The sequence below is a fragment of the Phoenix dactylifera genome, chromosome 15 (assembly GCF_009389715.1).
Source record: "Phoenix dactylifera cultivar Barhee BC4 chromosome 15, palm_55x_up_171113_PBpolish2nd_filt_p, whole genome shotgun sequence".
NCBI classification, from domain to species: domain Eukaryota; kingdom Viridiplantae; phylum Streptophyta; class Magnoliopsida; order Arecales; family Arecaceae; genus Phoenix; species Phoenix dactylifera.
The window spans coordinates 1,404,204-1,418,186 of record NC_052406.1 but is presented as its reverse complement, the minus strand read 5'-3'; the positions used below and the strand labels follow the sequence as shown (position 1 = coordinate 1,418,186).

Sequence of the window (13,983 nt, the reverse complement as noted above, 5' to 3'; positions counted from 1 at the left end):
GTCGGCGTCCGCCACCCTCCACCGGCCTCTCTCCTTCTCTCCCCCTTCTCTCTTTCTTTTTCTCTCTCCTATGGAATGCATGCCGTCTTCTCCATCGGTACAGGCCTAGCACAACCCGTACCGACTCGTGCTGCCGGAGAACCGGTATGGTGCGCAGTACCGATTCCGCCGACCTTAATCAAAGTTCTTAGAATTGATAATCGAGAGATTATATGTCAAAAGAATTTGTTCCTATCTTCAGTATCAAGGAATCTTATCACAAACATCATATGTTGCCACCCCTCAGTAAAATTAAATTGTAGAATGGAAATACCAGCATTTACTTGAGATATCTGGTGCCCTTATTTTTGAAAGAAATGTTCCCAAACGAAATGTTCTAAAAATTTATCGGAGTGATGTGTTAATTGCTTGCTATTTAAAAAATAGAGTACCATCTATTTAGGAAATAAAAGTCGTAGACAAGGTCGGTCGTGTCCTCACGAATCTCTTTTTCCTGTCATTCCTTATATCTTTAGATGTGTTTGTTTTGTTCACAATCTCAATCCATCTTAAGAAAAGTTGCATCCTGTCTTTCCGATGTATTCTTCTAGGATATTCTCATTCTTAGAAGGGTTATAAATCTCAGGATCTTGTTAGACATAAGAGGTATATACGAATGTTACCTTCCATGAAGAAATTTCATATTCGCTGACCGGTCAATTTCTTGAAGACACTTATCTATCTCAAAGAGACAATGCGACTCCATCTCCTATTCTTCCTCTTCCAATTGATGAACCATATCATGTGCCACAAGTTAAAAGAGACATGTCAACTAATCACGTACACTAAACGGAAGAAGCATATGGCCTTTGAAGATATAACCTTCAATCAATCACTTGACTCAAGGAGAGATCCAAGTACAGTTATACACTCTTCCTCTATACCATTCCTAATAATGATTTACCCCTTGCTCTCAAAAAGCCTAAAAGAGCTTGTACTTCAAATCTTATTAGTCATTTTCTTACATTTGACTCACTTTTTCCTAAGTCCTTAGCTCTTGTTGTTTCCTGTGTCTCTACTCCTAAAAATTTTGAGGACGCCCTCTCAAATCCTGGCTGGAGAAAGGCAATGATAGATGAAATGGAAGCACTTCACGAAGATGGTACATGGGAACCGGTACTACTACCTGTTGGAAAATGCACTATTAGATGTCATCGGGTGTATAATATATAATTAAATTTTCAACCGATGGTTCAATTAAAAGATACAAGGTCAGGCTCGTAGCTAAATGCTACAATCAATCATTTGATGTTGACTATTTCTAGACCTTTTATCCAGTAGCCAAGCTTAACTCTATTAGAGTGATTATTTTGTTGCAACGAATCTTAAATGATCCTTATTTCAACTTGAGGTGATGTGCTCTTGCACGGAGGTTTATCTAGAGAGGTCTATGGCCCTATTTGGGGGAGCTTTTGGAGGGCCAGAAAGCACTTTCTGGTCCTCCAAAAGTACTTTTAGATGAAAAACTGTGTTTGGTAAATTTTTCGAAAAGCTGTTTCAGCTTTTGTGGGAAGCTGAAAACAGCTTTTGAGAGGAAGCTCCAATTTGGAGCTTTTGGAAGAAAGCTGTTTCAGCTTTTTCGGAAAGCTGTATTTTTGACAAAAATGCCCATATTAAAATAACATAATTACATAGTTTGTCCCTTTATAAACCTAAAAATCTGCGGGATCCAAGAACCCTAGCCGTCAGACTCCATTCCGTAAGAAAAGGTATTTTTCTTTTCAATTTTTGTATGCATCTCTTGAACCACATTTTAGAAGAAAAAATTTAATCCTTTTACATACCTTCCAAAATCAATCTATTGTTTTTTTTTTTATCATCAACCTCGTGGCCCACGCTGAGGTCCTCCTCGAGCGTGGACCACGAAGAAGAGCCCCTGGACCGCGGAAAATTATTTTATGAAAAATTATGGAAAATTGTTATGAAAAATTATTTTATACTCATAATTATAATATTTTATATCTTTATTTTTGTATTATACTATAAATATAATATCATATTATATTATATCATAATACATTAATATGTTATGTTAAATAATTTAATATTATGTTATATTATGAAAAATTAATTTATACTAATAATTATAATATTTTATACCTTTATTTTTGTATTATACTATAAATATAATATCATATTATATTATATCATAATACATTAATATGTTATGTTAAATAATTTAATATTATGTTATATTATGAAAAATTAATTTATACTAATAATTATAATATTTTATACTTTTATTATTGTATTATACTATAAATATTATATTATACTACATTACATTATAATACATTAATATGTTATTTTAAATAATTTAATATTATGTTATAATATGAAAAATTAATTTATAATAATAATTATAATATTTTATACCTTTATTATTGTATTATACTATAAATGTTGTATTATATTACATTACATTATAATACATTAATATGTTATTTTAAATAATTTAATATTATGTTATATTATGAGAAATTAATTTATACTAATAATTATAATATTTTATACTTTTATTATTGTATTATACTATAAATATAATATATATTACATTATATCATAATACATTAATATGTTATGTTAAATAATTTAATATTATGTTATATTACCAAATATTAATTTACTCTAATAATTATATTACTATTATGCTATATTAACATAATATTATTTTATATTACAATAATATTATACTATATCGTATATTTATGTATTAATTTATGTTATGTTTTATTATATTCTGTTGTATAATACTATGCAATATCCTTTATGGTAATTTTGTCATACAAAAGTGCTTTCTCAGTTTGTTTACCAAACACAAAACAAAGTACCACAACACTTTACAAATGTAGTTACCAAACAGCAAACAGCTTTTTATAACAGCTCTACTTCAGACAGCTCTACTTCCAACAGCTCTACTGCCAACAGCTCCCCCAAACAGGGCCTATATGGATTCAAAACTTGGATTTCTCCAACCAAAGGTGCTGGTCTAGTTTGCCACTTTATATGGTTAGAAGCAGAAGTGAAGCTAGGGCCCAGATTTCATAAATACCATTAACCTCCATTAATTCAGTTATGCTCCCCACCCCCCGAACAAAAAAACCAAGCTAAATTTACAGCCTCCCATTCCTGCAGAAAAAAACAAGCTACAATTGTTACTTCTTGCCCATCTACAATCACCCCAACTTATATTTTCAATCAAGCTGAAATTTTAAATGGATTCCTCATCAAATATCGAATGCCTAAATTAACTAATTTAAATTTTAATCAACTTTAACCCTTTTTTTTTGATACGAAGGTAACTCCACCATACGCGCATGAGTACACTCATGAAAGTCAAAAAGAAGAAGTCATCTGAGGGGGGAGGGAGCAAACTCAGGACTCTCCCCGCTAGGGGTGCAAATGGATCGGGTCGGGTCGGGTCCTGAGTGATCCCGACCCAATCCGATTTTTTGTTCGGGTCCTAATTTTGGACCCAGACCCAACCCGGTTGAAGATCGGGTCGAGACCGAATTGGATCCGGGTCGGGTCCGGGTCCAAGTCAGGTCGGGTTCGGGTCTGAATCGGGTCCATTTTTTTGTGCTTTTGGAAAAGAATTTGGGCAAATCTAATTTCGTCATATCATAATTATGAGGTGCTGGGTGACCCATGACTTGAAAGACTTGCAATTGACCTCTAGTCAGAACAAATGACCAGTGACGTACTGACTAAGTCGGTCTACAAGCCAACATATCACACTATTTTTTATCTATATGACTGATTGGACGGAACTTGGTGTCTCCCAGCTCCCCTCTCACGAGGGCAAAAAAAATCCAAGACCTTCTTCCAAAATCCAATTCCATTGCAGAAAACTGGCACATGACCCATATTCAGTTCAGCATTCCCTCACTTTCTCCCTTCAAAAGTTAAAAGAAACAAAAACCAAAAAACAGAAGGAAAAAAAAAACAGCTACCGAGACACCAAAGGTATCAACAGTGTAATAGATTGAGAGAGAATCCTGACGCCCCGAGGTTCCATTGGATTCTGTGAACCTATGCCTGTTGCTATCCTTCCTACTCCCCTTAGGGCTTTTCCACTTCTTTTTTTTCTCCCCCTCTTCAGGTCCATTCAGGTCGGGTCGGGTCCGTTCGGTAAACCCAGACTCGACCCAGAAAATGATTCGGATCCAATTTTCGGACCCGACCCGGACCCGCGGGTCCTAAAATTCGGGTCGGGTCGGGTCTACGCAAGTCGGGTCGGGTTGGGTCACGGGTCTACGCAGGTCCATTTGCAGCCTTACTCCCAGCGGAACTCTCCTGAATGATGCCTATGTTAATTGTATCAACACCCTATCCCGTTTCTTGCCCAACGTCAATCATTTACATGGATGTATCTAATCTCTTCTCCAACAGTGAGTGACCACTTGTTGGAAGACTCAATGCCCCCTGCTATATTTCTTAGAGGTTTTTCGTATTTTTTATTTATTATCTCTGCTATTTATAAAACATAAGAGATAAAATCTATAACTCTCTCTCTCTCTCTCTCTCTCTCTCTGTGTTAGTATAATTCATTTGTTCCTACAATTTGCCTACAATGTATCATGCAAACATTGGTTTTACATTATCATTTTTTGCAGGCATGTGACAAATATATAAGTCAACAAATATATAATTAGATCAAATTATCATGTCATGACATAAGATTTTTTATTTAAACAAAATTATCAGTCAGATATAGTGTCTGCATTGTGAAATTCTAAAAGTGAATTGTAGGATTTTTGTTTCTTTTTTCAGATTTATAGTCCTAATTCAACATATTTTTAAGACCTTTTCTTTTGTAGAATCATCTTATAATGTCAACCATGTTTGTCTTCATCTATATATAATACTACTAATGTAAATATAAAATAAAAACATAAATCTGAAATCTCAAGTGCATTGGAGTAAAGAATCACACAATGCATTGGCTAAGTTTTCAATCATCAAGTAGGGCAGTAGCAATTCAATATTTGATGCAACCTAAGTTCCACTGAAGCATTATGGATCAAACAGGCCCCCATTCACAATCCTAAATTTAAAAACATGCCTGGAATCATTAGAGGGAAATAGTGTTTGAAATGACATCTTTAAGACAATAGTTCTGTGAAAGCCAGGTTTCTTTCACGGCCCACAAAGGCACAATCCCCCCTCCATCCCTAGAAAGAAGAAGGCTAGTTGTCTAAGATTTTCAAGGAAATACTCAGTAACCATTATACATTAACTTCTAAAACATCCAAATACATAACAAAGAGTGCAGCAATTTTGAGAAATTATAGAAGTTGAGTATTTTACAGATAAGAAGCATGGAAATAATTCAGAATCAAAATTAAAATTGGAAAAGAAACCTTGCAGTGATATCAAAAAGGAAAAAAAAAAAGATAGAAGAGAGAGAGAAGGGGATAAAAGACTTACTTGCCCCTTAAGAATAGAAGTTAGTTTTAGATTTTGTTTCAGAAGCTGTAGCTTGATCCTTTTAATAGTGACAGAATCACGCAACTCTGTTGTAGTTGTCCATGCATTATACAGATTTTTCTGATACAAAATAAATGAAAGAATTTGATGATAGAGCATCATCTATGTTTCTCTAATAAAGATCAGGGAAAGAATTAGGTTATTAATATTCAAGATCTTACATGTAAGCTAAACCAACACATATAGGATGAAGACAGCTAAAAGAGAAATTAAGATGTTTAACGAACTGGCCAGCAGTTGAAATTAGACTATAAACAGCAGAATTCATGCGTAAGTATTATCGAAGGCCATGTTTGCACTTATCAAATAGAAAAAAGGAAAAAGAAAGAAAGATAACTGCCATTGGATGACCTTTAATATGTGTGCAAGCTCTAATTCCATGAAATTGCATATAAAGCCACACCAAATTGCAATACAGCCTGCACGTTATTCACTTGACATTCTGATAAGCACACTTTTGATGAGCACCCTCGATGTGTAGAATGCTGTGCTTCAATGAAAGGGACAATTGCAAGGACCAGCGAAAATTTGATACACAATAATGAGAGGGAATCCTCCGATTGGCTATAGACGTGCATGCATGGGAGTACCAGTGCATATGCATGCAGACACGTACAGATCAAAGAGACAGGATTGAGCTAGGATTGTAGAGCTTCAATTCTATTAGTACAAAATTGATAATCGCATTATCTAAGCTGACGATCCACATTATTTATCAAGTTGTAACAGCACCTAAATTACCTAGAAACAAAATCATACATTTTGAAGGTCTCCTACGTATACATGAATTGGATATGAAAATTTAACAATTTTAATGGAACTACACAATATTTTGAGTATGTTCATCAATTCAGAAGCATTTAAACTCATCAAATTTTGGTTCATACGTGTATCGTGATGTGATCATGATCAACACTATAGATCGCAAATCCTTTGATTTTTTCATCCCATAGTTTGACTACGTTCTTGATTCCCCTGATATTAAAATTAGGAGTCACACCGCAAAATGTAAGTTGATCCAGGTAGTTTTAGACTGTTATTCTTTATTTTTTCCCGTAATTATATTTAATTTTACCCAGCAAACACTAAGTCGTCTGCGAATAAAATGAACTAGCATTCCTCCTCTCCAATTTGCACAACGAGTTCTTCTATAACATGTATAAAAAAGATAAAGGTTTAAAGGTGATAATCGATAAACACCTATTGCCACTAGAAACCCACTATTTGCTTCAGAAGTAGTTTGCGCATGTGGTATTACTCCCATATACATAACCAAAAGTGGCAAGATACCACCAAAAATCTTTTGAGGAAAATAAACATGGTTGAGAACAAACGATTTGCAAAATAGCTGACACGACCCATATTGGTAAAAACACGTGCACTAACATAAATTCAAATGAATTATAAAAAATAAATCATAGATCCAAAAGAACCATATATAGAACAATAAATAGCTAGCTTCTAAAGTTTGATAGGCCAGCAAAGAGCAACTATAAAAATATACATCATGGTTGGCTGTACCTCTCCAAACTATCCGATTCGGAATGTACCGAACCAAACCGATAGGGAACCAAGACGGTTCGCCCTATCGGCTCGGTAAATAGGCCGAACCCCCACCGTTTGATTAAAAAGCCCCCCTCCCTCAGATTGAGAAAAAATTCCCCCCCCCCCCCCACCTTGATTGTTCAATTAAATAGGCACCCTCCCCCCCACCCTGCTCAATCAACATTGCTCGCCCCCTTGGCTTCTGGTAAGCATCCCCCGCCCCCCTCTCTCTCTCTTTCTCGCTCCACTAGGGTTAGGGTAAAGGTTTAACCCTCACCCCCCCTCTTCCTCCCTCCCTTTGACTTTCCCTCTATCTCCCTCTCTTCCTCTATCCTTTTCTCCCTCCCCCCTCCCTCTCCCTATTTTTGTTATGCTTCCAAACGGCACAATACAGACCTGTACTGTACCAACCAAGTTCCATTTTTGAATAAAGCAAATGAGACCCATTTCTGGAGAACCTGCCACAAATATTTCTATTCTAACAGTATTCAGCCACAGAGGCATTATAACAAGGGTCGTGTGGCAAAGGCTCAGAGAAATTATTGTCAAGGAGCATTTGATGGTAGTTCTTATAATGATCGACAATCAGAAAAATTACTTCCAAAATGGCAGATAGCAGGCTTTTGTCAAATGAAGAATTTGATAATTTACTTTTAGGGTAAGAATTGTCCATATCTTGCCACATTAAAAGCAGACTCCCTCCAAATTGATAGGGCATACAACATTCAAGCTCACATATGTAGAAAACACACAGACCAAGAATTCATAACAAGAAGCAGATAATAATTTCAAATGTCGATATATTAAGAAAGCAGACCTCTAAGATTATAATACTGACATTACCTCTGCAGTCAGTCTCTGTACCAGGAGCGCACCATTGGCCCTTGCATTCACCCAACGCCATTGCAAGTGCTGATTATGGAACAGCCTCAGCATGTGTGCTTCCTCAATCCGGTTCTCCCCTTTCTTTGCCCTCCTCACTTCTGCTGCAAAGCTTATAATTGAAGGTGCATTGCCCGGCTGACCAATTGGAGAGGAGCGCACTGATGCATTGTTCCTCGCTTGCAAAGGGCTGGCCATTCCCCTTGATGGAGAAGCTGCAATCTTACTTGGAGAAGATGGCCTCATGGGTCCACGGAGTGGAGAAGAAACCGACCGAGGAGATGACAAAGGGCTGTCCACCAATGACTTCTTCACCAACCCGGGCTTAGGCAGCGACCTTCCAGTCCTCGAGCCTGATGATGATAGTGGTACGCCTGGCTCCGGCAGCCGGCGTAGCCTGCTGTTGGTCTCCTGCCAGAACCTTGCAGGCACACTAATTCCACGGGGAGTGACCTGTGCCCGTGGGGGCACGCTGAGCTCCTGCGCCCCTGAATTGCTCCCGGAGGACACACTATCAGTGTCCGATGATGCTGAGAAATCGCCCCCATCAAAGGATGCACGGCGCGTGCCATCGTCGAACACCATCGACTGCTGTAGCAGATGGACGGTTGCCAAGATAGAACCTTTTCTTTCCAAATTGCAGTCCAAGCTCCTCATCAAGGGATTCGACTGCCGGGTTCTGGCAGCCGGCCAGCGGTGGTGGTTCTCAAAGGTCCGGGAGTTCTCCGACTGGTTGCCAGCCCTGGCCGGTGTAGCGGCGGCTGGGCTGGCCCTCCGGCGCTCCGGGGTGGGCTTGCGGGCGGGGCTGGGGGAGGTGGCCTTGGCGCGGCTGGTCTGGTAGAAGAAGGACTCCCCCTGGAAGGAGACGGAGAGGCTTCGGGTGGTGGTGCAGAGGGCCCGGGCAGCGGCGGAGGGCTCGGCGGAGGCGGGGCGGGGGGTGGAGGGGCGGCTCCGATCGACGGACTGGGATCTCTTCTGGGCGGGCCCCGACACCAATGCCGGAGGCGTGGAGGGCCGGGAGGCCAGCAGCGGCGATGGGAAGCGCCGGGAGCTGGAAGAAGAGCTCGAAGAAGAATAGGAATTGGAAGAAGAATAGGAGGTAGAGGTAGTAGTAAACGAAGAAGAAGAAGAAGAAGAACAATGGGAGGAGAGGTAGCGAGAAGAGATCCCTTTGGTGCGGGGCCGGCGGGCGGCATTGTCCTTCTCGGAGGGGTTGAGAGGGGGGCGGACGGGGTTGTGGGGATCGTCGGGGTGGGAGGGGCTTTTAGGGATATGGGCAGCGGTGGTCGTCGGAGAGGCGGCGGCGGCGCGGATGGCTGCGACCATGATCCCCGGGGAGAGATCTGGGTCTCCGCCTCGGCCCTATCTCGATCTCCGCCTATCTTCTCGAATTCCGCCTCCAGCTAGCCATTTGGTGGAGAGAAAGTGAGGGTCACATTACCTGGCGCAGCAACGGACTCCAGCTTCTGTAAACCTTCTCTTTTGCCCCCCTGGAGAAGAAGAGAGAAGGGAAGAGTGAAGCATAGAAGAGGGGAGAGAGAGAGAGAGAGAGAGAGAGAAGGATTCGGAGTCACTGTAGTCTTTCTCCGTTTCTATGATTTCGTTAGTTATTATTTTAGTCTGTTGTTGCTGTTAAGCTGAGAAAAGCTTGCCGTTTTGCTAAGGAAGCAGTGTCCGTGTGAGGGGGGGGGGGAGAGGGAGAGATGGGTTTGGGAATTGGGACTTGGATATTAAATTAAGTAGCTTAGATTAGATTAGACCAAGGAAGCACAAGAGGCAAAGAGTGTGTTTTTCTTTGGTTACCTAATAACTTCGTTTTCAGACAAAGAGACAGGTCTCTTTTTTTGTTATTGTTTTTGGTGCTATATGGTCCATGTTCTATGCATACTACTCCATATAACATTAAGCAATTCTATCACAGAGAGAGAGAGAGAGAGAGAGAGAGAGAGAGAGCAGGAGGGGAGTGAAGGGAGGGGAATTAATTACCATCCTTTTAGGTTCTTAAAGAGTATTTAAGAGAATTTAGGAGAATTAATAAAGAATTAGATCTTTAATGAATGATAAAAGATGTTTAGACTTGAGAGTGGCCAGTGAAGAGTTTTTTTATTTCAGATGGGCTGTGGCCTGTGGGTCGGTGGTCACCACCAAGTGGGGAAATCCAGGTTATTTAAAAGGCAGACTTTTTGGTTGGAGTACAATGGACCCATGTTTCCACCGAATTGGCTCCTGATCATATATTTGAGTCGAGTTTAATTTTAGATAGATTAGATATAAAATACTTATTTTAAAAAACTAATTTCTACTTAGAAAAAAAATATAAAGCTGACTTCTAATAATTAGAATAAATATTAACAATTATAACTATAATTAGTTATAATTATAATTATGAGAGTCACGATACAAGTAAAAAAATGCGGGAAAGTAAGAAGATGATGAATAAAAGATTGAAGACGAATGTGGACAAAATGTCAAAATTTGCTTTTAATAGTAAATTAGATAAAAAAATTATTTGATTTTTTTTTTCAGAAACAATTGTTTGGTCTAAGGTCAAGCTTGCACACAAAAAAATTAAGATCGAGCTTTGCTAAGGTCACCTTACTAGGTTGAACTTAGGCTTGGAAGCCATGTCAAACCAATGCTTCTAAATCGGTATGCTTACCGCGAGATAATGAAGAGGTAAGCTGAGTAGGTTGTGATTGTATCTATAAACTTAATTTTCTGTGCTTAAATATAACTAGAGGATGACGTTAGGAGAGTGCAATATTTTATTGTATAATGTAGTTATTAAGTAATCAATATGCTATTGGTAAACTAATTAAGGTATTGCTCTAAGTGAGTTGGGATCCAACTGAAAGCATGCAGGTGGGTCATATCTAACGCCTGGTAGGAGACAAAGAAGCAGTCTCAATGGGTCCATTCGTGTGGTGAACCTTAGCAATCTCTTCCTCAGCCCAATTGGTTTGATACCTCTATTAAAGGTGAAAGAAAAACAAAAAGCCATGAAATTTATTTGGCTTTCCCAAAACCTTGACCCTTGGTCACAAGATGTTAGGGGTGTGAAAGGTGATGGAGCTAAGCAGCTGCCAAATATTAGGCAATGCCTATTCCATCAGTTGGGAATTGTGAGGATGCGCCAAAAAATTAGAAATTGGTGAGGAGCAAAATACACCGCATCGGCTGGAACCGGACGATACCATACCGACACTATACTAGTGTGGCACCGGTACGGAGTCTAGTACTGAGACGGCGACTTTTGGTGAGGAGATTTATACAGTTGTATTGCTGCTAACTCCACCCACCTTTCCATCTTGATGATCTTATGCTTGAAGGTCAATGAAGAAAATCTTAGTTATTGTATTCATTTGGGAATGATCCGCTGGATCCCACGAGATCGGGAGGGAAGGAGAGCACTCAAGAGGGAGAGAAGGAGATTGGCAAGTCGCAGATCCTATCCGATCAAGATTTCTTTATTTTTTTTATAAAAAAAAATCTTTCTAAGTTTATCTTTTAATCTAATAGGGATCAAGATCTTTGACCCTTTGCCTTCTCCCTCTACACTCCTACTGCCTCATGTTGTCCCCTTCGACTCTCTTTTCCCCTCCCAATCTAGCAAGATCTAGTGGATCATTCATAAACAAGCCTTAATATGTTCCTTCTCTTACACCGCTCCCTACTCTATAGTCCGCATGACTAGTTAGTAATTAGGAATTTAATGCTGATATATGTAGTTAACATCAATCTTGTTTGCTCACTAGTTTTTTTAGGTAATGCACATGATTAGTTGCACTTTAATGGTTGTTTCAATAGCACTGACAAACTATTTTTTCGCCTTGCAAAAGCAAACAACCATAATAGTCTTGGTTCCTAATAGTGAGAGACCTTATTTAAGAAACAAAATCAGAACCAGCTTTTCTCAAATTCAAAACTTATAAAATTGCTGTAGAAATTTCGTGTTGTTAAAAAAAGAAAAGAGAATAGGAATCTAGTTTTTCATTAGTTACTTAAAATGTATCTTCATAGGCCTCCTACTTGTCTTTTGCAACCTTTTAAATGCAAACCAAAGGGTATCATTCTAAATGTTTCTACTTCTATATGATTCATTTCTGGTCTTCCTTTTTAATGTTTAACAATCAGTAAAGATGGCGAGAATTTCTTTTTTCTAGAAATATGGTAGGCGCATGACCTCTCTATAGGGGTGCCAATCATTTAACACAAATCCTATTGGTAAAAATTTTCAGCAGTTAGACTAGAAACAAGTATAAACAAAGGGTAAAGGTGGGAAAAGTTCATGAGGAAAAAAATCGTTTCTATGTTAACTAACAACTTAAACCTTCAAATTGTGATAAGAGATGGATGGATCAGTAGCGCATCTCACGTACAGCAAAACAAGCAAGTAATGAATGATCTCGGCAATGTATAAATTGAATTTAATCATGTTAATATTTAAACTACTGCATTCTTTTCCCTTCCTAAGGTCCATATCATGTTCCAAAAAAATCCCCACCAGTTAGCATTTTTTGTGCACTTCGATCCACTTGAGCTCAAATGACAGAGTGCCACTTCCAAAATTTGGGCTAGCTCGTACATGCATCAAGCCAAGAATGATGTGGAATTGATGCAATTTTTTATAGTTCTATCCAATACATACATATTTTTTGTTTAAAGAAACAATATTTTGTACTGCATGCTAAGCTACTAGGCCACTACATGCAACCGAAGATCCTACGAGGCCGTCAAGCTGGTTCCGGCCAACTTTCTAATCCTATCACGGGATGGTAGCGGATACAGGAAGACCTATGCAAGCAGTATAGCGAGAGCTGACAACATCCAACTTGAGGAGGACCAGCGATGATAGTTGGCTGGATTTAGAATCTGGCATGAGCAAGTGACGAGCAGCATCCACTATCGCAGGACATCCACAGGCAGATGATATGTTGTAAGAGGTTTTCAAATTTGATACGTTGCTCCTCATTTTGAACGGTTATGAAACCATCCCTCCAATTAAAGTAATATTTGAAGAGCTGTCCGTTGCAGAACTCAATGGACAACTCAATTAAGGTGGCCTTAAAAAGGGAGACGTTGGGATCCAACGTTCCTCTAGGGGAAGGGAGAGGACAGCCTCTTATTCTCAATTTTTTGGCTTTTCTTGGCCATCCTTTAAAAGAAAAACAGAGAGCTTCTGGGTTTCTTCATGGTTTGAAGATATATATATATATATATATATATATATATATCCTTTAAGTCCTCCTTTCTTTTGTTTTCTCGATCTTCTCTTGATCACCCACCAAACTATTGAGTACGAGCATACAAAAAAGGTCCTGCCGAGTTCAAAAAAATTTGTAGTATTATGCACGTCTACAAATTCAACGGTCCGTTGTATCTTGGGGAGGGATCGCCAGAATCCAGTGCATGTAAGGAGGCGAATCTCTTTCAAAGACAGTGATTACACGCCTCGGACCGATCTACAGGTATTATCTATTTTATTTTGGATCTAAAGAAAACGACATCAAAGATGTACGCATCGGAATCAGTTGTTTCAGTGATATTAAATTATTAGTGTTTTATTTGAGTTCTTGAGTTGATTACTCCAACAATTTTGAAAGAGAATTTCACCTCTGAAATACAAAGATGGACAAAGTTAAGAACTCATTAAACGATATCCTGAAACCTGAGTCGTTTGATGGAAAGAATTTTGTTAGATGGCAAACAAAAATGGAGTCTTTGTTAGACACATTAGATTTATTTTATGTGGTTTCAAACAATCCTTCAACTAAGGACCCAATGGATCATGAACCCGGCAGATCAGCTGCTAAATACAAATTTGATAAAGATGATCGTTTATACAAAAGTTTGATACTTAGTGCACTAAATGATAACTTATACGACATCTACTCTAGAGCTGAAGGTACAGCTAAGACATTGTGGGATGAACTTGAGTCGAAATATGGTAAAGAAACCGAATCAGAAGAAAAGTTCATCATAGGAGAATATTTTTCTTACAAAATGGTAGATCAAAAATCAGTAATT

General features: G+C 38.7%; 1 protein-coding gene across 2 annotated transcripts in view; it reads right to left on the bottom strand.

Annotated features, from left to right (window-relative positions):
• The window catches only part of LOC103696553 (QWRF motif-containing protein 2), a 35,961-nt gene that overhangs the window by 10,384 nt on the left and 11,594 nt on the right, over positions 1-13,983 (bottom strand). Inside the window, exons 2-3 of one of the 2 annotated variants that reach the window (XM_039134041.1) lie at positions 7,918-9,446; positions 5,470-5,589 (exon numbers count right to left, since the gene is read on the bottom strand). In XM_039134041.1, coding sequence (XP_038989969.1) covers positions 5,470-5,589; positions 7,918-9,282 — 1,485 coding nt within the window. In that variant the 5' untranslated portion in view covers positions 9,283-9,446. Of the gene's footprint in view, positions 1-5,469; positions 5,590-7,917; positions 9,657-13,983 lie in introns of those variants that run through there. The other variant, XM_039134040.1, reaches the window with a different exon arrangement.